We start from the raw sequence: 24,841 nt of genomic DNA on the forward strand, positions 1-24,841 counted from the left end.
TCTCTTCTCTTCTTCTCTTCAATTTTTCATCCTTTTTTTCTTTTTAATTCAAGACTAATTGTAGTCTAGTCTAGATCGACTACTTCAACCATACAGACAACAGTGGAAAAGCTAAGCTTACCAAAAAATAGTGCCTCTCTTTGGACCATAAGGAAAACAAAGACAACAAAGATCATGAAAGATCAGAAGAGAAGGAACAAGTAGGAAAATACAGAGTGGAGATTTCCAAAAGAAGTGGGAATTCTCTATTGTAAATGAACTACCTATTACATTTGGAAAAATAAATCTCAAATATCAATTCAGAACAGTTTAATCAAAGCCAAGCAATGAGTAAACACTAGCAGAAACTGAATGACATCATAATTTGATAAAGGAAGCATCAGAGAATACCCAAAGCCATGATAAAGAAACAAAGATATGTTTTTGAGATAGCATGATCAGCTGGCTTTTATTTCATTATTGGGCCTGTCTTATGCTTTAGTCGCTGTTTATTTCTTTAATTGGGCCTATTTATTCTTTTGTTATGGGACCATAGGCTAGTTTATATTTGTTTATTAGCCTCTTTATAGCTGCTGTCTAATTTTGGGTACTGATGTAATTTTCATCATTCAATTATTTTTTTGAAGAATAAAATAAAAATGAATTAGAAAAAGGAAAAAAGAATACAATAGAAGGTGATAAGACATCACCCGAAGAGGAAACAAACCCAAAGAACCCAACAAATATCTCAAGAGTCCCATACTAAAACCCAAAAAACTAAACAGCTGACAAAACTTTAAGATTCTCTCAAAACAATCTTAAGCAAAAGCCAACGAAACAACCCAGCAAGTCCCCATGAGAGCAAAAACATCCAAATCCAGCCCTGAAACAAAACTTGATCCCTCCTTGCTCCACGACCAAGACCTCAATCTTCCTCCACGAATTCATCCTCCCGGCTTGAAACATCTTTGTCCCAATGCTAGTCACCTTCCCTATGAGCTTTTCTGTTCACCTTCTCTTCCTTTTTTCCTTCTTTCAACCTCCTCAAAGGCCCTTCTAGAAAACTCCTCACCACCCCAAAAAAACAAACCTAGATTCCTTCCAATCATGACCTCTCTATCCACCAGATTCTAGAGAGTCCCACACCCTGTCCTGTTATCAACGCCATTGTTGTTTTGCATTGTCTCACTCTTACCGAAAGCAGAGTTAGCATCACTCAATTTGTTCTTCTATTGCCCCTTCTCTGAGTGGGAGGTCACTGGCTGGCTTTGCACCGTTGTCCCCCTTCAGTGCCAGATGTCCTATCACCTCTTAATCCTTTCCTCTTATAATCCCATTTGTAGTTTTTCGTAGGTCGTGCCCCCACCGGACCAAGTTTTATCCTGGAGAATATTTTCGTCACATGCACTGCGTTATGATTTTTCGAGCTACTCATTTCTTCTTGATCGCCTCGCTTATTTGGTTCTATTCCTTTTTCATTAAACTTGCTCCTTCGGCCCAAATCAACACCCAATCTTCCTACCGTCACCTCCTTGAGTTGAAAACCGTCATCATGTAGCTCTCCTCCAAACTCCCCACACTTTCGTCATCACCTGTTTCCCCTTTCCCCTTATTCTCGCATTCTCTCTCATGTTCATCACCTGCAGAAACATGTCCTTCCTCAACCTCCTCCTCCCCCCTTCTAGCCTCTGTAAACCCGTAGGGAAATCCACTTTCGAAGTCAATACAACAGGCTTTCCAAAGTCCTGCCTACTCCCTTGTGAAACATTGGACACAGCAGAATTGCAAAATACCTCGACACCTCTACCACCCAGAGGACAACTATCAGACTCTTTATTCGTTGAAGTAGTTGGGCTACTCACATGATTCATGCCTGTTTCACCAATAAAACTCTTCTTATCACTCTTGTCATACTTGGCGGTCACCCAGATCCTCAGTTCTCCCTTACTCTTTCTGCTTTCATTCGAAACACTTATAATAAGCATACCACTTCTTTTAAACTTTGGTCTATGAAGAACTAAGGCCTTTCTCTCGTAAACTCTATTATTCCTCCTCTGGTTTTTCTTCCTTCCCTTAACCAGTTCAACACTACGAGCCTCGGTTTTGTCTAGAGCTTCCCTTGGACGAGATGTGACACGCGAGCTTCAAGTGGGTCCCCCTGGGCGGAGGAAGACGATGATAGACGAGGCAACTCATCTCCTGTTGAGCTGCACAAAGGTCTTTCCCTCGAATCACGTGATTACTAAAGTAATCACATGGCCTGTTTTTGCTAACCCAACCAAGCCCTACATCCAGTCCCGTTTTTCGAACTCGAACCGGTTCAAACCACCTTTCAATAGACTTTAAACTTTAGGTGACATGGCACCACCCATAATAGCCTCGACATAAGATTTTGCACCTAATTCACTTAAATTTGAACTGTAGACTTTATTAGGCATTTCCTTCTCATCAGGCCCGCATGAAGACATTGCAGATTCCTTCAAACTTCGGCCAATAGCCTTTGAACCATCGTCTGTCCCATCCCCTTCACTCATCGTCTTCTACCTTAGAGCATTTCATCCATAGAGACGTTTTGACTTCCAACAGAATCCAGACTTTCAAGCAGAGACCATCTGCAAGCCAACTTCAATCCTGCAATTCTTATAGTCTTGTGGCGTGCAAATCTTGAAAATTATAAGCAATAAATATTCCACCCCTTATGTCATACACTAATAATCAAGCATCTATTAACATCACTATCAATCCTATACAGCATGTTCACACCAAGCACATTGGTGTAGATCATAATTTTATTCATCAATGGGTTCTTTCAGGAGAGGTGTGTCTTCCCTTTTCTTTTCAATAAAAGTTATCTTTCCTAATAAAAGGTGTACCAAGATTAGATGAAGAATATTTTTGGAAATTTGGGAATGATGGAAATCTACTTCCACCTTGAAGAGGAGCATTGAGATAGCATGATTAGCTAGCTTTTATTCAATTAGTAGGCCTATTTTATGCTTTTTTTAGTTGGTTATGGGCCTTTTTATTTGTAGTTTGTTAAAATAATTTTGTTGATGTTAGGGTCTGTTTGGCTAGTTAAAGTGTTTCTTTTATTTCGTTTTTTTCTTTCTGTTATGTTTGTTATTGTACTCAGGGGCACAAGGGTCTTTTCCCTTGTTATTTCTGCCGCCCAATATATATTAAAATAAAGGCTGGCGCCGCCAGCACTGTTACATTGCAAAACCCTTCTCTCTTCTCTCTTCTCTTCTTCTCCTCTTCTCTTCTCTTCTCTTCCTCTTATTTCTGGCCGGCCATACTGTCAAGATGGTATCAGAGCAGGAATACTGATTAAAGAGAGCAGATCGAACAACCTTTACTGAGAGAACAGATCGAACAGACTTGTTGAACCTGGGCAGAACGGAAATCTGAATCTGGACTGAGAAAAACAGCTCTACAACTGGTACAGTTCTCCCGTTTTCTCTTCTTTACCCTCCTTGGTCGTGTACCGAGTGAAAACCATATGAATCTGGGCGGCTGAATGTTGTCGAATCTGTATACCTCTGTTTTTTTTGGATCGTGTGATCCTGTTCATGTGTTAAGACAACTGTAGGTCAAGGATGACCTGTCATCTCAATGATTCGATTTGATTATAAGTGATAAGGATCTCTCCTGCTGATTAATGTCTTTTAGACATTCTGGAATTCTGGTAGGTTGGGACTGTTAAAACTGTACAGGTCTGAAATCTGCCGAATACTACCTCTGTTTTGTCCTGAATTTGGTACTGTTTGTGCTCAACCTGGTTTTTAAACCCAAGTGTGTGGGTGTGGACTGAGTGGAGCATTGTTTTGTGGAGTAAGGAGGGGTCCTAAGTCCGGTATTTGGGACTGATTATCTGTTTGACCATGTCGTCTGAGAATTCTGCTACTTCAGAGATTTCAGGGAGCCACAATGGAGTGAGTGGGGGAATGGATATGAGCTTTCCCATGGCTGTTATTCCCTTTGATGGTCTGAACTACCTTGAGTGGTCTAGGGAATAAAACTCTACATCACTGCTAGGGGGAAAATAGGATACATCAATGGGAGAGTGAAGGAACCGAAGTATGGAAGTGTTGAGTATGATAGGTGGAACCAAGAGAATGGTATGGTGATGTCTTGGCTCTTGGTTTCAATGCTGCCACAAGTAAGGAAGACTTTTGTGAGGGCTGAAACTGCTTGTGAGATATGGGAACAAGCAAAGTCCACCTATTCAGAGCAGAGACACTATGCCAAGATATATCAACTGCAAGCTAAATCCTCTACTTGTAAGCAGGGGGAGAGGAGTCTCTCGATGTACTATTCTGATTTGACATCAATATGGAAAGAACTTGATCACTATCAGAATGTGAATTGGAAGTGTGATGAAGATGCAAAGGCCTATAAGTAACTTGTATCTCAGCAACGAGTTTTTGCCTTCCTCCTAGGGCTGAATCCTTCGTATGAGTCCATCAGGGTGCAGATCTTGGGTAGTAAAGACTTGCCATCAGTTCAGGAGGTGTATGCCTTGGTGCAGTCAGAAGAAAGTAGAAGTGTGATGAATGGTGTAGAAGGGGAGTCAGTTGCCCTAGCTGTCCAGGGAAATTCAGATACAAATGTCGGAGGTGGTTTTAAAAAGGGTGACACTCAGAAAAAAACAGATGATAAGAGCAAACTTTGGTGCACTCACTGCCAGAAGACACGACACACGAGAGATACATGTTGGAATCTCCATGGAAAATCTAAATGGGCACAGGATTTGGGTAAGAAGTCAACACTTGATCAGGGCAAGAAACCAGGCCAGCAGAATCAAAAAAGGTATAACTCAACTAATATGGCATCGACAGAGACTAGTCCTTTGGTAACTCAGGAGAAGCATCCCAGTTCTGACCCTAAGGAAGATATTATCAACTCCTTTCGTGAACATTTGGAATTGTATTGTAGGACTCTCCGCCAGATGGATTCATGTCCTACTCCCTCTACCTCGTTTGCGTCTACATCAGGTAATGCCACAGCCTTCCATGTGTCATCTCATACTACTGATTCTCCTTGGATTATTGACTCCAGAGCCTCAAACCACATGACCAGTAAGTCAAATTTGTTTCAGACACATAACCTTCTCTCTGGGAGAGATAAGGTAAGACTGGCTTATGGTTCTTTTTCTACCATAGCTGGCCGAGGTACCATACCTCTCCCACTTGGCCTTACCCTTCCTAATGTACTGCATGTTCCGAAATTACCTATTAATTTGCTGTCCATTAGTAGTCTAAATCACTCCTTGAACTGTTCAGTCACTTTTTTTCCGTCTTCATGTGTGTTTCAGGATTTGGCCTCGGGGAAGACGATTGGTAGAGGAAGCATGGTGGATGGTCTCTACGTGTTGGAGAATAATGCTGGTCTTGTGGCGATAGAGTCCATGAGTTCGTCAAGTGAGAGTCAAACCTATTTATGGCAGAGTCATCTAGGTCATCTTTCTTTTGAGTCGTTAAAAGTTATGTTTCCAAAGTTGTTTGAGTCCTTGCCAGTGAGTCAGTTATAGTGTCAAACTTGTCAATTGAGTAAGCATTGTAGAAGTTCTTTACCTTTGCGAAATAAAAGATCTGAATTTCCATTTCATATTGTTTATTCTAATGTTTGGGGCCCTGTTACTCTACCTACTGGGGCTGGCTATAAGTACTTCATTACCTGATTGATGATTATTCTAGATACACTTGGGTTTACCCTATGCGATCTCGAGATGAAGTGCCACAAATTGTGAAAGATTTTCAACGCATGGTGTTCACTCAGTTCCAAACGGAAATCCATATCTTCTAGTCGGACAATGCGAAGGAATATTTCCATAGTGATCTCACGGAGTTTTTTCCTTCGAGTGGGTCACTTCAGCGAAGCTCTTGTGCCAGGACACCCCAAAAAAATGGTGTGGCTGAACGGAAGAACCGCCACCTTCTCGAAGTCGCTCGTGGCTTATTGATTCATATGAATGTGCCAAAACGGTTTTGGATGGATGCAGTCTTGTGTGCTACGTATATCATCAATCGCATGCCCTCTCGGCTACTAGAGTATAAGGCCCCACATCAGCTTTTGTTCCCTACAACCCCGTTGTCCACCATTCCGATGCGTGTTTTTGGGTGTCGTTGCTTTGTCCATAACCTGTCCCCTACTCGTGGTAAGCTTGATCCTCGGGCTATTCCTTGTGTTTTTCTTGGTTACCCTTTATCTCAAAAGGGGTATCGCTACTATGATCCCATTGCTCGCAAGTATTATGTTTCCATTGATGTCTCATTCTTTGAGAATCAACCTTTTTTCTCGGTTTCTCCTCAGGGGGAGAGTAGGGTTGAGGGGAAACAGGCGACGACTCAAACTCAACTACCTCCTTTACCCGATCCTCCTCCATTCCGGGTTTTTCATCGTCGCCATAAGAGCCAGCAGAGTTCAAGAGCCGTGGAACCTAACACTATGCAACCAACATCATCGGATTCACCCGAGGCAAATCCGTCTCATCAACCAGATACACTTGCTCCTATTGATATGTCTGTTCCTCTAAATATTGATTCACCTGTCACCAATGATCTTAATATTCCTATTGCTAAGAGAAAGGGTGTTAGGTCTTGTACCACTAATCATCCTATCTCTAATTTTGTGTCCTATGAGCATGTTTCGCCTTCATACCGTGCCTTCCTCTCTTCTGTGGACAGTGTCCCCATTCCTAAGACTGTGGCAGAAGCTTTGTCTAAACCTGAATGGACAGATGCAATGCAGGAAGAAATTGATACTTTACACAAAAATGGCACTTGGGAGTTGGTAGACCTTCCTGAAGGGAAGGAACCAGTGGGGTGCAAGTGGGTGTTCACAGTGAAACACAAGGCTGATGGAACTGTTGAAAGGTACAAGGCTAGACTGGTAGCAAGAGGCTTTACACAGGTATATGGAGTGTACTATGCAGAGACTTTTGCTCCAGTAGCCAAGATGAACTCTATCAGGATTCTTCTTTCCTTGGCAGCAAATCTTGACTAGGAACTTCACCAATTGGACATCAAAAATGCTTTCTTGAATGGTGACTTGGAAGAGGAAGTGTACATGACCTAACCCCCAGGGTTCTGTGCCAAAGGCAGTGAACAAAAGGTGTGCAGGTTAAAAAAATCTCTATATGGGTTGAAACAATCACCTCGGGCTTGGTTCAGTAAGTTCCATTTAGCAGTTCAACAGATGGGGTTCAAACAATGCCAGTCAGATCATACTCTATTTGTGAAAAGAGGTGAAGGTAAAATTGCAACTCTTATTGTGTATGTGGATGACATAGTGATCACAGGAGATTGGGAGGCTGAAATACGGAGACTAAAAAAATTCTTAGCCACTCAATTTGGGGTGAAGGATCTAGGCCCCTTACGTTACTTCCTTGGAATTGAAGTTGCCCGCTCTCACAAGGGCATCTTTATTTCCCAACGGAAATATGTACTAGATCTACTAGAAGATACAGGCAAGTTGGGGGTAAAACCATTTGATTCACCAATTGAACCTAATCATCATCTGGGAGACAGTCAGGGAGAATTTTGTATTTGTCTATGACCATGCCTGATATTGTGTTGAGGGCCCGGGAATAGGATCTCGTCACGGGTCGGTCCACGGGGAAAACCTCCTGTTTTCCCTTGTTCCTTCCTGCTCGTGATGAACCTATCTTGGCGCCTTTGGTGATTTGTCCAAGAGATCACCAACTCTCCTAACTCACTCTTGACTGAATAATTTGATATCTCATTCAATAATGGGGTCTCCTTAAATAGGAGATTACAAGAGTCCTAATCAAGGGGAGTCTCCTTGCTGAATAGGGAGACTTCCAGTTCTATCTTGCTAAGGATAAGATAAGCTAATCCTAATCTGATAAGCTACTAACAAGATAAGATAAGCTAACATAATCCTAATCTGATAAGCTATTAACAAGATAAGATAAGAGATAAGAACAATAAGATAAGAACAAGCAAAATGAGCTAATCTAATCTAGATAAGGCTGTTGTTGCCGAACTGGGTAGGATGAGCATCACTGAATCCTTGCTGCTACTGGCGGTGGGCCCGGGGCCTGTTGCTGCCGGCGGCGATGGTACGTCTTCCCGAGGAAGGCGTCCATAACATTACTCCCCTCCTGGACTACGAGCTTGTCCTCAAGCTCGAAAGCTGGATATGTGGCTTGGAACTCTGCCAATGGGATCCATGTGGCTTCTGTTGGTGGTAGATCACACCATTCCACCAAAACTTCAAGGATTCCACGATTGAAACGAGAGCGGGTGACAGTTTTAGGCTGGGGGACCAGTTTGCCATCTTTCAAGGGTGGCAGGGAGGGAACTTGGTCCGGGGGAACACCCGTAAATGGTTTCAGCAAGGAGATGTGGAAGACATCATGAATTCGGCTAGTCTCTGGCAATTCCAGCTGGTAGGCTACACTGCCAATCCGTCGCAAAACCTTCTAGGGCCCATAGAACTTAGGGGCCAGCTTCAGGGCAGCCTTGTGGCGCAAGGAGCGTTGCCGGTAGGACTGGAGCTTCAACCAAACAAATTGTCCTGGATCGAACGACAGTTCCCGGTGGTGCTTATCATAGTGGAGCTTCATGCGGAGCTGGGCCTGCTGTAAGCGAATGCGGACGTCGACAAGGAGGGCGTCGCGGTCCTGTAAGGAGTGATCGACTGCGTCCAAGCGAGTAGATCTGGGCTCGTAGGACATCAAGCGGGGAGGATCCCTGCCGTAAACGACGCGAAAGGGAGTCATGCCGAGGGAGGAATGGTAGGCTGTGTTGTAGCAGTACTCAGCCCAAGGAAGCCATTCCAACCACCGTCGAGGTTGATCGCCTATAAAACAGTGGAGATACATCTCGATAGTGCGGTTAACCACTTCCGTTTGACCGTCGGTTTGTGGCCGGTAAGCTGATGAGTAGGCCAGGGTGGTGCCGTGTAGTCGAAATAACTCTTTCCAGAAGGCACTAGTGAAGGCCGGGTCTCTATCGCTGACGATGGATTCCGACAACCTATGAAAGCGAAAGATATGTGTAAAGAAGGCAAGGGCAACCGAAGTGGCACTGTACGGGTGTGATAGAGGAATGAAGTGCGCATATTTAGAGAAGTGGTCGACTACCATAAAGAGAACTGATTTGCCCCCTACCTTGGGAAGTCCCTCAATGAAATCCATGGAGATGTTGGCCCAGATCTGCGATGGGATGGAAAGGGGCTGAAGGAGGCCTGCCGGGTGTAGGTTTTCCCATTTGTGTTGTTGGCATGTGGAGCAATTCTGGACAAAATCTCGAATAGAAGTCTTCATACCTCGCCAATGGAAATCAGTCCGGACGCAGTGTAGTGTTTTTTGAATGCCCTCATGGGTGGAGTTATGGATGCTCGTGATGATGGTGGGAATCAACGTGCAGTCTGTTGGAAGATGGACTCGTCCCTTATACAGTACCAACCCATCGTGAAGTGACCAATCGGGGTCGGCCGTGCCGGTCTGGATCTTCTGTAGTAAGAGCGACCATTCCGGGGACTGTGGTGCTGCCTTCTCAATGTCGTCAAACAGAGAGATCCGAGGTTGGGAAATGCTACATAGAACCATTGCGTCTTCTTCTCGCCTAGACAAAGCATCAGCTGCGCGATTAGAGGATCCCGCCTTATATTCCTCCCGGAAGTCAAACCCGAGCAGTTTGCTAACCCAATGCTGCTGAGGGGAAGTGGTGAGACGCTGCTCTAACAGGTATTTGAGGCTGTAATGATCAGTTTTGACGATGAACGACCGTCCCCACAAATACGGCCTCCAGTGCTGGATGGCTTGGGCAAGGCCGATTAGTTCGCGCTCATAGGCTGGAAGCTTCAGATGCCAATCGGCCAATCTACGGCTAAAGAAAGCAATCGGGTGCCCTTGCTGCTGTAGTACGGCCCCGATACCCACTCCGGAAGCATCGCACTCGACTGTAAATTCGAGGGCGAAATTAGGTAATTGCAGGACAGGGGTTGAAGACAGTGCATTTCGCAGTGATAGAAAAGCTTCATCAGTTGCGTCGTCCCACCGGAAGGAGTTTCTCTTCAACAGGTTGGTTAACGGGGCTGCCAACACTCCATAGTTTTGTACAAATTTGCGGTAGTAACCCGTTAAACCGAGGAACCCGCGTAAGGCCTTGGCGGATTGAGGTTTGGGCCATTTTGTTATAGCTTGAATCTTTGAACTATCAACTGTGACACCCTGCCCATGGATGATGAGGCCGAGGTAAAGAACCTGTCGTTCCCCGAAGGAGCACTTGGACCATTTCAGGAATAAGCTGTGTTGGCGTAGGAGTACGAAAACGGTCCTCAGATGGTGGACATGCTCTACCCATGATTTGCTGTAAACGAGGATATCATCAAAGAAAACTAAAACAAATTTGCGCAGATGGGGCTGGAATACCTCGTTCATTAGTGCCTGAAATGTAGATGGTGCATTGGAGAGTTCGAATGGCATGACTAAAAATTCGAAGTGGCCATGGTGGGTGCGAAAAGCAGTCTTCTTCACGTCACCGGGAGCCATGCGAACTTGGAAATATCCGGACCTGAGGTCCAACTTAGAGAAATACTGGGCACCATGCAAGTCGTCCAGCAGTTCGTCCACAACGGGAATAGGGAACTTATCTTTGATCGTTCGGTCATTGAGTTCTCTATAGTCAACACAGAACCTCCATGTTCCATCCTGCTTCGCCACCAACAGAACCGGCAAAAAGAAGGGGGAGTGACTTTTGCGTATGATCCCTTGGTTCAGCATCGCTGTACAAGTGAGGGTAGCGATAAGGCCTGACAACGACTGGTGCTGAACCCGCCACCAATGGAATACGATGGTCGCAAGCTCGGGAAGGGGGAAGGCCCTTCGATTCCCGGAACAGATCTGAAAACTCGGCGAGAAGTTTTTCCATGGCTGTCAGTTCTGTCTGGAGTGCATGAACCTGCGGTGTCTTTTCTTTAACCCTTCAACCGTGCCATGAAACTTGCTTGCCATTCAGATGGAAGGTCATGGTGAGTGCGCTGAAGTCCCACAAAATCGAGCCTAGGGTAATTAACCATTTGACCCCGAGAACAATATCGAACCCATCCAATGAGAGTACAAATAAATCAACAAGAATTAGTTCAGAATTGACCTGTACTGGGATGTCCTTACAAATCCCTGGACTGTGAACTTTTTCACCATTTGCGACAGCTACCTGTAGTCGCGGCCGGAGTTTCATTGGTAGTTTTAACTGCAGGGCTGCATGTTCACTTATGAAGTTGTGTGTGCTCCCTGAATCGACGAGAATGCGCACTGGCTGACCTGCGATCTGTGCCTGTAACTGCATGGTCTGAGAGGTTTTAATACCGGTGATCGCATGGAGAGAGATCTCTGGTTCGAATGTGATGGGTTCCCCTTCCTCCTCCTCTTGCTCATCTATGAGAAGGCAAAAAAGCCTCTTGCATCTATGTCCTGCCGAGTAGAGGTCATCACAGTTGAAACATTGACCTCTCGCTCAGCGCTCTGCCATTTCTGCCCTGGTCAAGTGCTTGATGGGAAGAGTGACCATGTTACTGCCTATACTTGTCACTGCTCTAGAGGTGGTGGTCGTGGGAGGCTTCATTTCCCGGCTGGTAGCAGAAGAGGGGGTCGTTGCTGCTGGTCTTGGGGGCACCCACGAGTTCGGTGGACGACCCACATTAAAAATTCCGCGGCTGAGCTGCAGCTTGCGCTCAAATGCACGGGCTAAGTTCATGGTTGTGACCAAATTTGGGGGATTCTGCATCTCGACATCCACTCGCATGGGTTCTGCTAACCCTGCTGTGAACATATCTACTTGCTGGTCTGGTCGCACGGAGGATGCCCTCGCGAGGAGGGTTTGGAACTGTCGCTGGTATTCAGCAACTGTTCCGGTCTGTTTAAGGTTAATTAGCTCGCCCAGTGGGTTGCTGGTCAATGGGGGTCCGAACTGAAGAAGGCAATAGGATTTAAACTGGGGCCAACTGAGCCCGGGTTCTTCTTGCTCTAACCGATAAAACCAAAGTTGTGCTTCTTCTGTTAAATGAAAGGCGGCTAGGCTTACCTTGTCCTAGTCATTTGTCCGTTGATTCCGGAAGAACTGCTCGCAGCGATACAGCCAGCCTAGGGGGTCTCCGTTGCCGTTGTACGATGGGAACTCCAGCCTGCTGTACTTGGGGATGATGGTTGCTTCATGGCCGACGGACTGCTGTTCGCTGGAAGACTCCAGCAGATTTGGCTGGCGGTCGTTAGTTGTTGTCCCTCCGTCAGAGTTCCTTTCCCTGCTGGAAAGAAACATCTCCATTAGTCGCCGCAGTTCTCGCACTTCACCTTTGATCTCACGAACTTCGGAGTTGGTCTCCACGAGTTGGTGCTCGAGGTCGTGGACCCTGGAAGGTAGCTGCTCCAGATCTCCCACGATGCCTTGCTCTGATACCAAGTTGTTGAGGGCCCGGGAATAGGATCTCGTCACGGGTCGGTCCACGGGGAAAACATCCTGTTTTCCCTTGTTCCTTCCTGCTTGTGATGAACCTATCTTGGCGCCTTTGGTGATTTGTCCAAGAGATCACCAACTCTCCTAACTCACTCTTGACTGAATAATTTGATATCTCATTCAATAATGGGGTCTCCTTAAATAGGAGATTACAAGAGTCCTAATCAAGGGGAGTCTCCTTGCTGAATAGGGAGACTTCCAGTTCTATCTTGCTAAGGATAAGATAAGCTAATCCTAATCTAATAAGCTACTAACAAGATAAGATAAGCTAAGCTAAGCTAATCCTAATCTGATAAGCTATTAACAAGATAAGATAAGAGATAAGAACAATAAGATAAGAACAAGCAAAATGAGCTAATCTAATCTAGATAAGGCTGCTGTTGCCGAATTGGGTAGGATGAGCATCACTGAATCCTTGCTGCTGCTGGCGGTGGGCCCGGGGCCTGTTGCTGCCGGCGGCGATGGTACGTCTTCCCGAGGAAGGCGTCCATAACATATTGCCTATGCAGTGGGTGTCCTTAGTCAATTCATGCACAGCCCTAGGACAACTCACTTTGAAGCTGTAGAGAGGATCTTGAGATATCTCAAGAAGTTTCCTGGAGCTGGTTTGTTGTTCTAGAAACACAGTCACTTAAAGGTGGAAGTATATACTGATGCAGATTGGGCAGGAGCAGTCAATGACCGAAAGTCTACCAGTGGGTATTGTGCCTTTGTAGGAGGAAACCTGGTCACATGGAGAAGTAAAAAACAAAGTGTTGTGGCTAGATCCAGTGCTGAAGCAGAGTATAGAGCGATGGCTCATGGGGTTGCAGAAATCATGTGGATAAGAAATCTGTTAGGTGAACTGGGTTTCGTAGTGAGCAATCCTATGTCACTCTATTGTGACAATAAAGCTGCCATCAATATTGCTGCTAATCTAGTCCTTCATGATAGGACGAAACACATTGAAGTGGACAAGCATATTATTAGAGAGAAACTTGAAAATAGAGAAGTGTGTACACCATATGTCAGCTCAGAAGAACAACTTGCAGATATCTTCACCAAAGGTCTTCATCATGTGCGGCACAAAGATTTGTGTGACAAGTTGGGCATGATTGACATCTATGCTCCAACTTGAGGGGGAGTGTTAAAATAATTTAGTTGTTGATGTTAGGGTCTGTTTGGCTAGTTAAAGTGTTTCTTTTATTTCGTTTTTTTTCTTTCTGTTATGTCTGTTATTATACTCAGGGGCACAAGGGTCTTTTCCCTTGTTATTCTGCCGCCCTATATATATTAAAATAAAGGCTGGCACCGCCAGCACTGTTACATTGCAAAACCCTTCTCTCTTCTCTCTTCTCTCTTCTCTCTTCTCTCTTCTCTCTTCTCTTCTTCTCCTCTTCTCTTCTCTTCTCTTCCTCTTATTTCTGGCTGGACATACTGTCAAGATAGTTGTTGGGTCCATGGACCAGTTTATATTTGTTTATTAGCCTCCTCATTGCTGCCACCTAATTGGCGGTACTGATGTAATTTTCATCATTCAATTGTATTAGTTAATAGAAAGAAAAGTGGGGACTGATCTTTTCCCACAATATGGAGTGCTTCTCCATTCTTCCTCTCTCTTCCTTCTCTCTCTATTCTCTTGCTTTCTTCCTCTCTTTAACTCTTATTACAGATATCTATTCATATTTATTGTTGTAATCAAAATCAACCATATGCAGAAGGCTCCAATAGATCCGCATGAAAATACAACCATGCCTTTTCTTGAAAAAGGTGATGGATTTTATTTATTAGAAAACGATGCCTATTTCACCTTTAAGCCTAAGAATGAATAAATACCTGTGAGCATTTTCCCCACCCTTGTAAACAAAAGATGGACCAAAATAAATCAAGGAAACTACCCCTAACAAAGCAGATTTAGAAAGGACCAAACCACCATGTTTCCTGTTAACAACCAATAATCCTTGCCTAACAAAGCAGCAGCACCTTTATAACAAGTTGTAAGAAATAAAGTACCACCATGCCTCAAATTCTAGGAAAATAGACTTATCCCCAATACCCCATAGCAATCTCTTTTTCAAAAGCCTTGAACTTGAAGACCTGAATTTAGAACAACTTTGGGATATCAATGAAAATTTTGAATTACCTTTAGATACTTCTGCAGGAGAGTTCCCAACCAAGCCACCAGCATCTAGAAACCGAGATAGAGTTGGCTTATAAACCTAAAATCCAAAAAGAACCATCACCAGACCAAAGTTATTATCTTAAAAAGTCCACAAAAGTCATAAAGCCAATATTCCTTACAAGACAAAGAAATCACTTCAAAGAAAGTCCAGTAAAACTACCAAGGGGTCTTGACTTTGGGAAATATTATGTTTGATTAATCCACAAGACAATCATCTACCTTAGAAGACATGAAAATATATAGATATTCTCTAAATGAAAACAAATCTAATTGTCCTTATCCACAGGATCCATACTTTGTCAAATATGGAGCATATATCGCTTCAAATTCAGTTTCTTAATGTACCAAAACACCAATAAAAGGATGCAACCTGCTACATCCATTTTGTTGTTTGCATGTCTTTCGAATTCTACCTTAACAACCTGTAATTTTAGACCTTCATAATGAGACTCAAATGCACTCTACATTCTTCTAACCAGATGTTGACTCCATTTTTTGAGGAGAAAAATACCTAATAAACCAACTAGATCCAGGTACAAGAATTCTTTTTCTGGTCAAACCTATAAAACTAGCATTCTTTAAATAAATCAAATACCATCAGACAACTTCTTTATTTGCAAAGCACTATAAATATATAATAGAAAATATTGTGTAATATAAAAAACGAAGGTAACATGTTCCATTTTCTGCAAACTAACAATGATGCCAAAGGCTAAAAATTAAAGGAAGAGGATGAAAAGATATATAGGAAAAATATATGCCTGTCTTACGGTTTATTAACATTTCTTTTTAAATATACAAGTATTTTTAAATAGAACAACTTGAAACATGTTTTTATTGACATTTATTTTTCATCACCTATCAAGGCTGTGATTCAAGAGATTTGGTTCCCTTCATCACTTCAAATAATTAAGCTTAGCTTTTGATGGGATCTCATTTTGCAACCTGGGACCATCTAACATTGGGGGAGTTTATAGAGATGGGGAGGGAAGGTTAGCGACTCTTTACTCTGATCCAATAGGAGTGAGAGACTCACATAGAGAGAAGTTATGGCCCTCCTCCAAGGATTGGGATTGGCTAAACAGTTGGGGTTCCAGCAGATAGAAGTGGACGACTCTAAGTTAGTGATAGGGTGGATGCAAACAAGGAATCTGGGGGTGTGGACCCACAGGCAGGTCATGAGGGAGATAATTTGTCTACCAAGGGAGATTGGTGTCAGCATCAAGTGGATTAGAAGATCATCCAATGTGATGGTCAACGGTTTAGGTATTATGAAATCATCTTGTTCTCATACTCCAGATAGAAAGTTGAAAATCACTAGGAAATAATATTAATATGGGAAGGAATGAAGTATTACATCAAAACCAAGAACACAAAATTCTGATCTTAAGAGATTAGTTGCCATGCCAAATCCCATTGCTCCAAGACCAATGAAACCAACGCGCTTTACAGCTTTTGATGAAGCAGTAATTTGACTAGCCAACTGCTGAGGGCTGTAAGATTCTGCATTAGATGCATCTGTTATACTCACTCCAAATACCTTCTCCCATATCTGTGCAAGAATAATGCAGTGTTAACACAAAAATTAACTAACTGATGCTAACCTAACAAAATCAAGATCCAGAAAATATCTTCCAAAATTTGAATCAGTAGGTTGATTATAAAGCAGGTTACAAAAAGAAATGTACTAACAGGTACTTCTATAAAGAGAAAATTGATACATGAAAATAACCTTAACCAGAGTAGTGTCGTCATCATCTCTGTGTTTACGGGAAGACCCTTGACAAACAAGAAACAGGTTGCTTTCAGGCATTAAAAATTGCCACATACTGATCCAAAAAAAATTACAAAACTGGAACATACCATGTATCATTTAAAATGTCTAAAATGATTAAAATTAATACCATAAATAAGTTGTTGATGAGCCACTGCTAGAAGTGGAAGAGGAAATGTTAGTGACTTGGCTGTATCCAAAATAAATCCCTTAAATTAAAAACAAGTCATCCATTAGAAACATGTAAGGTCATAAAAATAAAAAAGTATAAAAAGTTCTAATTTAGAAAAGAAATTTATTATACATAGAAGACCATGATAGTATAGTTTTGAGAAGAGTTTATAGATAAAGTTCAACTAATACCCTCTAAACAAAGGACAAAAGTTAAAGGAAATAAATAAAGATAGGAAAAAGGCAACCGAATTTCTCAATGTGTTTAGTACCAAACCAAATCACAAGAATAATCCCATGAATCATCCATGCCTTGTAACAAATAAATACAAGACAAGTAGATAACAACAAGATATTCATGAAACTAATTAGAAATTTACAAGCTAGACATTTGAAACTATTTTACTTTTTAGCCACAGAAGAACCACATTTTAGTAACCTAGATATCATGCCTGAATATTGAGGAGAGACAAACAGCGCAGAGTGACAAATAAACAACATTGCTAGAAACATACAGCTAAACAAGATGCATGAACCATGAAGCATGCCAACCAAATAATCGTACCATGATATGGGAAAAGAATCATTATTTACCCTTTTAAGCCTTCTGAAACCATAATATTCGTTTTCTTACTCCCATCCAAAACAAACCAACAAGAAAAGATTTCTTTCACATATCTTGGAGACTACATCACCAAGCCAAAAAGAGTCTGAAGAAAAATCCCCAATGAACCTTGAGAAACTACAACCAAAGCACAGATGAAAAACACCCTTCACATTGCTTTCGCATAACAATACCCACTTACAATCTGAATTCTCCTACTTAAATAGTCTTGAGTAAGAATTCATCCAAAGAAACCAAGCAAGCAAAGGCTTCAACCCTAGGGGGAACTGGATTCCCCCAATCACCCTTTATTGGAGCCTTTTCAACCTAGTTTCTTGCCAAAGTTTTATAAAATGATTTAACAGTAAATAAACCATTGTTGTACTCTTTCCACCATCTTGAATCAGGTCTGTCCAGCTGGAATTCTATAGCTTGAAATTTATCCAACAACCTTAAGAACTCCCCAATCTCCATATCAAAAAGTGATCTTCTGATTCTAGGACGCTAAACCACCACACCATAACTAACTTCAAAACATTAAGCCACTGAAGTGTCCTTCTCACTTAACGTGTAAAGCCTCAAACAAAGATCACATAACCTACCAACCCTTACCAATCACACCATCCTCCCCACCCGAAATGACACAGTTTAGGAATGCCAAATGAAAATTCATAACCCCTTTCTAAACACACACGAACAACAAAAAGGTTTCACCTCCTTGGAATCCCACCTAAGGCTAACCACCTCATACCGGCAAGCAATAACTCTTCTCCACAAAGACCCCTTCTCTATCCCAAACCTCCACAACCACTTTCCAAACAATGCTTTATTGAATAATCTAACTCTATGAATCCCCAAATCCCCCATCCTTCTCCCCACACATCAAAGCCCATTTGACCAAATGATATTTTCTTTCCATTAACTTAATGTTCCATAATAACTCTCTTTGCATCCTCTCAATTGAATTATCCACCAAAGCCAGAATTTTGAGAAGAAACAAATAGTAAATAGGTAAGTTACAAAAACTATGTTTGATGAAAGTGATTTTACCACCCAAAAAATATCTTCCTTTTCTAGCCAGCCAACCTTTGATCTATTCTAGCACTAGCTGCTAAGTTGAATTTGTAGATGCTCTTTCACCAACTGGAAGCCCAAAATAACAAAATGGAAATTCCCCTACTAAACATCTAATAGAAACTGCATACTCTTCTAACAGAGATTGAGCAATCTCCCCAACCCAAAATATTATACTCTTATTCACATTATTTTCTGCCCAATGAGCAACTCAAAACATTTGGGAGTAGCTCCCCACTTCAATGCTTGATCCACCAAAGCATCCAAGAACACCAAAATATCGTCAGCATATTGAAGATGGGAAACAATAAAGCCCTCTCTCCCAACCTTAAACCCTCCAATCAGACCTGCTTCCAGACTTCTATTTAACAAACTATTTAAAACATCTACCACCAACACAACATAAGATATAAGGAATTCCCTTGTCTCAAACCCCTCAAAGCCTAGAAGAATTCTGTTGAGACACAAACAAAGATCCAACTTCTCTACTTCTCACCAAATCCCACCATTGATAACACCTCCTCAAAAGAAACCCACTCCACATGATCATAGGCCTTCTCCATATCTATTTTACAAATTGCTCCAACCACACCACTTCTTATTTTAGCATCCACTCATTCACTACCAATCAGAAATCCATCCAGAATTTGTCTACCTTCAACAAGTGCCATTTGAATAGGACCCACAACCTCATGCAACACCAACATAAGCCCCCTTGACACTACTTTTGCAATAATTTCATATGGGCTGGAAATAAAACTTATTGGTCTAAACTCCATCACCCTAAAACTTTTTTTTTTTTTTGATAAATGGTCTGAAATTTGTACTACTATGAAAAGAAGAAGGGACGAGAGACCCCTTAAAACATAAGGCTGCTATACAGCTGAGTAAAAAATAAATAATAATAATAATAAAACCTTCTCAGTTCCATACATGTATAAACAAAAGACTTCAGTAATGGCATTTCTCCACTAATTCATAAAAGATTGAATCTGAATGGGGACAGCAGAAAAAATCTTCAGGACCCCTATCCATTGAATAAGCGACCATTCTATTTTGATAATCACCACTTCAGGGGGAGAGAACTTTGCTTCAAAAATCCTGCTATTCCTCTCCTTCCAGATAGCACAGCAGAGTGCAAGGGAGAGGGACTTCCAGAGAATTTTTACCTTAGCCAGAAACCAGGCTGCTTCCAAGAGGCCAGCAAAAATGGCACATCAGGGGTGTCACCCAGAATCTCCCAAACAGATTCAAAAAATGAGAACAGATCTATTGAGAGAAAACACAGTGAATGAGAAGATAAGACACTGATTCCTGAAAGTTTCCACACAAACAGCAAGAGTTCTCCCTTTCCAATTGCATGCCCCTAACCACTAGGCTGTCAATGGTTAGGATTCTATCCAGGGTTGTCGACCAGAGGAAGAAAATTCCTTAGGGGGACCTGTACCCACCAGATCCACGCCCAAGGAACAGGCTGAGGTGGTGGACCTGTGAGAGGGCCTTTTAACCAGACTTACAGGCAAAACAACCGAAAATATCACCAAGAGCCTCCCGCTCCAGCAGAGAACCAAGAGCCTCCAGTTCCAGGTCATTCGTATTACATCTGAGTAGGACTCCATACTATACTTGAACCTACCCTTTCATAACAGTCATAACAGGTCATTCTTTGTTTGAGGTGAAGAGAAACAACACTGGAAAGAGATCATAGAGAAAGCGACCATTGCACCAGCCATCCTTCCAGAAATAAGTTCTCTCACCTCAGGGCCCGACTTCAATATAGTAAAATCTTCAAGATCTGATTTCAGTTTCATGATAACTTTCCAGACACCAAAACCATAAGGCTAATTCGGGTTTAGAGAGTCCCAGCCAGTAGGACAAAGTCCATATTTTCTTGCAATTATCTTTCACCACAGATTATTGCTTTCCTCCCCAAACCTCCATAACCATTTGCAAAGGAGGGATTTGTTCATTGTGCACAGCTTCCTTAAACCCAAACCTCCAGCAGTTTTAGGTTCACAGACGTTGTTCCAGGCCCCTAGATGATACTTCTCTCCATTATGACCTTTTCAAAGAAAGTCTTGTGAAGCTTCTCCAGAATGTAGGCATATTAGAGAAAGGCATACAATATGTAGACAGATTCAAAAGCACACTTTGGATAAGAACAAGTTTACCCCTTTTGAAAGATAGGACCCTTTCCAGCTAATTTCCTATGGAATTATACTTAATGACTAGATCCCAAATAGCAGTGAGTTGTATTTTGCTCCAAGTGTCAAGCCAAGGTCCTTGCCAGTTCATCTATTTGTGGGACATCACCAACAGGTATAAGCTGGATCGTTTGCAAATTAATCTTCAGAACTAAAGCAGCTTCAGTATTTCTCAATCACTTTATCTTCCCATAATTTCTAAAACATCCCCATCAAATCTTCCTTAGCAATGCTCCAGAGATCTTTAAAAAAGAAGAAATACTGAAACCATTCAAACACTATGCCTTATATCCCTTTAAACTTTAACTGCCCCCCAAACCTCTTCCTCCTCAAACTCTCTCTCTCCAATCACTCCTTCATTGACTCTTCAATCTTTTTAAACTTCACATCACCTAACAAGAATGGCCTTCTTTGTGAAGCTTTATATAAACCTTTGTAAGAACCCCTATCTTCTTTATAACCTAACTTATTAAATTTTTTCTTTGCCTCCAATCTTTGAGTCATTTTTCTTCAAATAAGATCCCTCTTTCTTCAGCCAAGTTATTAACTTTAATAATTAATAGCATTCCTCCTTCTCCTTCTCTGATGTTAGATAAATTGTTCTTTCAACTTTATGGCCATGATATGAGAGCCCACCACTTTGAGGTGATTAGCTCCTCAAAACTTTGACCTTCAGTCTAGCTATTTTCCTGCCCGAAGGGAGATTTCCTTCTAAATTGGGAAACACCCGTAAGTAACAAAAGACAGTGATCTGATTCCACCAACCTGGGAAGAATGACGTGGGAGTTAGGGGACAAATCTCCCCAGTCAATCAACACCAAAAATCTATATTGCTTGACCAAAGTTGGAGATTCTTGATTATTTGCCATGTATACTGGGCCCAACAAAAGAAAGCTCCACCACCCACCAGGCCATTTCATAGTATTACTTGGTGTAAAAATGTTCCCTCAAAGGTAGCCTTTTTTGTTTGGGCCACCTACTTGATCAATTCTATCCAGAGACAACTTGGTAAGGAAGGGTATGCCACTGAATTCCACCAACTGCATTTTATGTGATGAGAAAACTGAATCAGTTAATCACTTGATGTTACACTGAAGATTTTCTTATGAGGTTTGGTCAAAATATGGAATCCGTTTGAGGTGCAAACTTGTAACCAAGAATTGGTGGAGGATTTTACACGAAGTTTGGAGAGTTGAAAGTTAAACTAAGAGGTGAAAACTGGCATGGAACATCACTCCTGCAGCGGTTTTTTGGTGCATTTGGCAGGAGAGAAATCCAAGGATCTTTAAGAATAAAGGAGCTCTATAGACACAGTTTTACCAGAAAGTCTTGAGGAAAATGTTCTCTTGGTTTGCTGTGAACAAGTTGTTTAAGGATAGAAACTACAGTTCTTTTTTTGGTACATGATAATCTTTTTTGTAAAGTAAGGTATAAGGGTATAGGACTGCATGGGCAATGATTGTAAATCCCTGTGTACAGAAGCGTGTTGTACATGCTTTTTGGATCATAATTAATGATAGTATACTTTACTTTCTCTCAGAAAATCTAATATTATTAAAGTCCCCACCAGTGGCAAAGGATTTTGGAAAATTGGTGGTTAAGCCAATTGATACACCAATTGAGAGCAATCACAGACTTGGAGATGATGGTGAACCTCTTCCTGATGTAAGGCATCTCCAGAAACTTATTAGTATGTATCTTTCCATGACCCGTCATGATATTTCCTATGCCGTTGGGGTGCTTAGTCAGATATATGCATTCTCCCAAGACCAACATCTTACAGCAGTAGAGCAGATTCTTAAATATCTAAAAAAAATCCCGGGAGACGTATTCTCTTTTCTAAGCATGGACACTTGAAAGTGGAAGCTTATATGGTTGCTAACTAGGCTGGCTCAGTGGAGGATAGGAGGTCCACAACAGGCTACTGCATGTTTTTTGGAGGTAATTTAGTAACTTGAAAAGTAAAAATCAGGTAGTGCTGACTAGGTCTAGTGTCAAGGCTGAGAATAGAATCATGGCACATGAAGTTGCAGAGATCTTTGGCTCAAGAACTTCATTGTTGAGTTGGGGTTTGTTAAAATACAGCTTTGTTTTAAGGGTTATTTTAGTCTTTTCCCTTCTTTAAATCAGTGTTTTTTTGTCTCTATTCTCAAGCATTTGTATACAGGGATAATAGTGTAATTTTACCTTGTATTATGAATTAATCATTCTGGGCGGCAGTTCTCTTCTTCGATAGAAACTGCAGAGCCCTATTCTGTTCAACCGTTCTTCTCCTCTTCTTCTTCTTCACCCCTTCTCCTTCTAGGCTCATACCAGAAGCCTTCTTTTTATTTGTTTAATTAAATACAGGCCTGATAACATGGTACTAGAACCTGGTTGATCAAGTTTCCTGACTGCATCAGTGAAGGACGCCTGCAACTAGTTCAGCTGAGTTTTTATACCAATACGAGAAGAAAGGAAGGGGAAGAACCTAAAAGGACAGATCACCCAAAAGGTTTAGAGGCTTCTATGCCTCAACCTGCATCGTTGGTCGACTGTTTGGTGGTGGTTTAGACTCCCTCTACTCGGCAGTTTGAAGAGGGACTGTGAATGTGAAGTTCGGCTGATTGTTGGTTGTGGTTGATGTGTTTGGTGGGTTATTTTCTAGGAATCGAGAGGTTGGTTGACTCGTAGAAGAAGTTTTTATCCTGATGTTCCAGGTTTAGGGGTTGCGGCTATGCTGTTGAAGTTTCAAAAACGATAGTCAAGTCGGTTGAATGCTGTTGTTGAGTCGGGAAGGTGTTCGTCTAGGGAGAGTGTTGCAGAAGTAACTGATGGCTACCTCTGGCAGTGAATACAAAACTAGTATGATTGTACAACCTGATTTCATGGCTGTACAAATGACGTCGGTCAAACTTAATGGTACCAACTACGTACCATGGGCAAAGTCGGTGGAAGTAAATTTGACGGCAAGAGGAAAGTTAAAATATATTAAAGAAAACAAACCAGACCCAGGAGCTGCAGGGTATGATGATTGGATCCAGGAGAATGCACAGATTATGAGATGTCTCTGGAATAGTATGGAACCTCATATCAGTGTGAACCCGATGTTCTTTGACACTGCAAAAGAAACTTGGGAACGTGCTAAGCAGTTGTATTCTGGACAAGACAATGTAACTAGAATCTATCAATTGTATCAGGAGTATTTTCAATTACAGCAAGGTGATGGGAGTGTGGAAGAGTACTATGCTTGCTTAAAGAGTTTGCGGAATGAATTGGATTCGTATCAGCCTCTTTCGATTGATCTCAAAGTGCAAAAACAACAGAGAGATCAGTTGGATGTCCAGAATTTTAGGTAGCAGTGCGGAATGAATTTGAACCAGTGCATGCCCAGATTTTAGGTAGCAGTGACATACCTACACTATCAAAAGTCTTCTCCAGAGTAAGAAGGGTTACGACTCCACATACAGATAGCTCTCCAGTATTAGAGAAGTCAGCCCTAGCCACAACTAGAGGTGGTAGAGGTGGCTCACGTGGTAGAAGTAGCGTTCCCAAAGGTAGTAACCGTGGTGTGAGAGGAGGTCGCAATGGTGGTAGAGATGGGAACTTTAGAGGTCGTGGTGTCAATATTGCTGGTCGAGGAATGATCAAAGAATGCAGCTATTATGGACGGGAAGGACACACTATGAACTACTGTTTATGATCTGCATGGCCCACCTTCTATTTGGGCCAATCATGCTACTGTAGAAAGAGTATAAAAAACTTCGTCTGTCTTCTTCTTCTTTCGGTAATACTGCAACTCTTGCAAAGTCAGGTACAACATGTCTTGTTTCTCCCTTTACACCATGGATTATTGATTTTGGGGCCTCAGATCACATGACTGGGTCCTCAGACCTGTTTGCATCTTTATCCCCTCCCTCTACCGCCCAATCGGTTACTCTGGCTGATGGTACTACATCCCGTATTTCTGGTACCAGTGATGTTTCGCTACATTCTAATTTTACTTTACCGCCGGTCCTATATGTTCCTAAATTTCCCTTTAGTCTTATGTCTGTCAGTAAGTTGACAAAATCCTTGAATTGCTCCGTCTCATTCTTTCCGTCCTATTGCATTTTTTAGGATCTCAAGACGGGGAAGACAATTGGTGGTGGGCATGAAGCTGGAGGACTGTATTATCTTGATAGTGGTGGGTCACAAACAGCTCTTCATTCCTCTATTACACCGTTGTAGTGGCACTATTGGATGGGTCACCCTTCTTCTTCCAGCTCTCAAGAGTCTTGTTCCAGAGGTTGTGTCTGTTCGTGAGTTACAGTGTAAAGCTTGTCAGCTTAGTAAACATCATCGTGTCTCTTCTGTTCCAAGGGAACCTACTAGAGTCTCAAGTCTTTTTGAACTTGTTCATTCAGATGTTTG

At 42.1% G+C, this 24,841-nt stretch overlaps 1 protein-coding gene across 3 annotated transcripts in view; it reads right to left on the minus strand.

Annotated features, from left to right (window-relative positions):
* The window catches only part of LOC104607427 (ketose-bisphosphate aldolase class-II family protein), a 145,092-nt gene that overhangs the window by 80,300 nt on the left and 39,951 nt on the right, over positions 1 to 24,841 (minus strand). For 2 of the 3 annotated variants that reach the window (XM_088902420.1, XM_088902421.1), the window contains exons 10-13: positions 16,527 to 16,605; positions 16,355 to 16,401; positions 15,980 to 16,174; positions 14,584 to 14,659 (exon numbers count right to left, since the gene is read on the minus strand). In XM_088902420.1, coding sequence (XP_088758546.1) covers positions 14,584 to 14,659; positions 15,980 to 16,174; positions 16,355 to 16,401; positions 16,527 to 16,605 — 397 coding nt within the window. The remainder of the gene's footprint in view (positions 1 to 14,583; positions 14,660 to 15,979; positions 16,175 to 16,354; positions 16,402 to 16,526; positions 16,606 to 24,841) is intronic. The other variant, XM_088902422.1, reaches the window with a different exon arrangement.

Source organism: Nelumbo nucifera, chromosome 4 (assembly GCF_055504915.1).
Source record: "Nelumbo nucifera cultivar China Antique chromosome 4, China Antique-T2T, whole genome shotgun sequence".
Classification (NCBI taxonomy): Eukaryota; Viridiplantae; Streptophyta; class Magnoliopsida; order Proteales; family Nelumbonaceae; genus Nelumbo; species Nelumbo nucifera.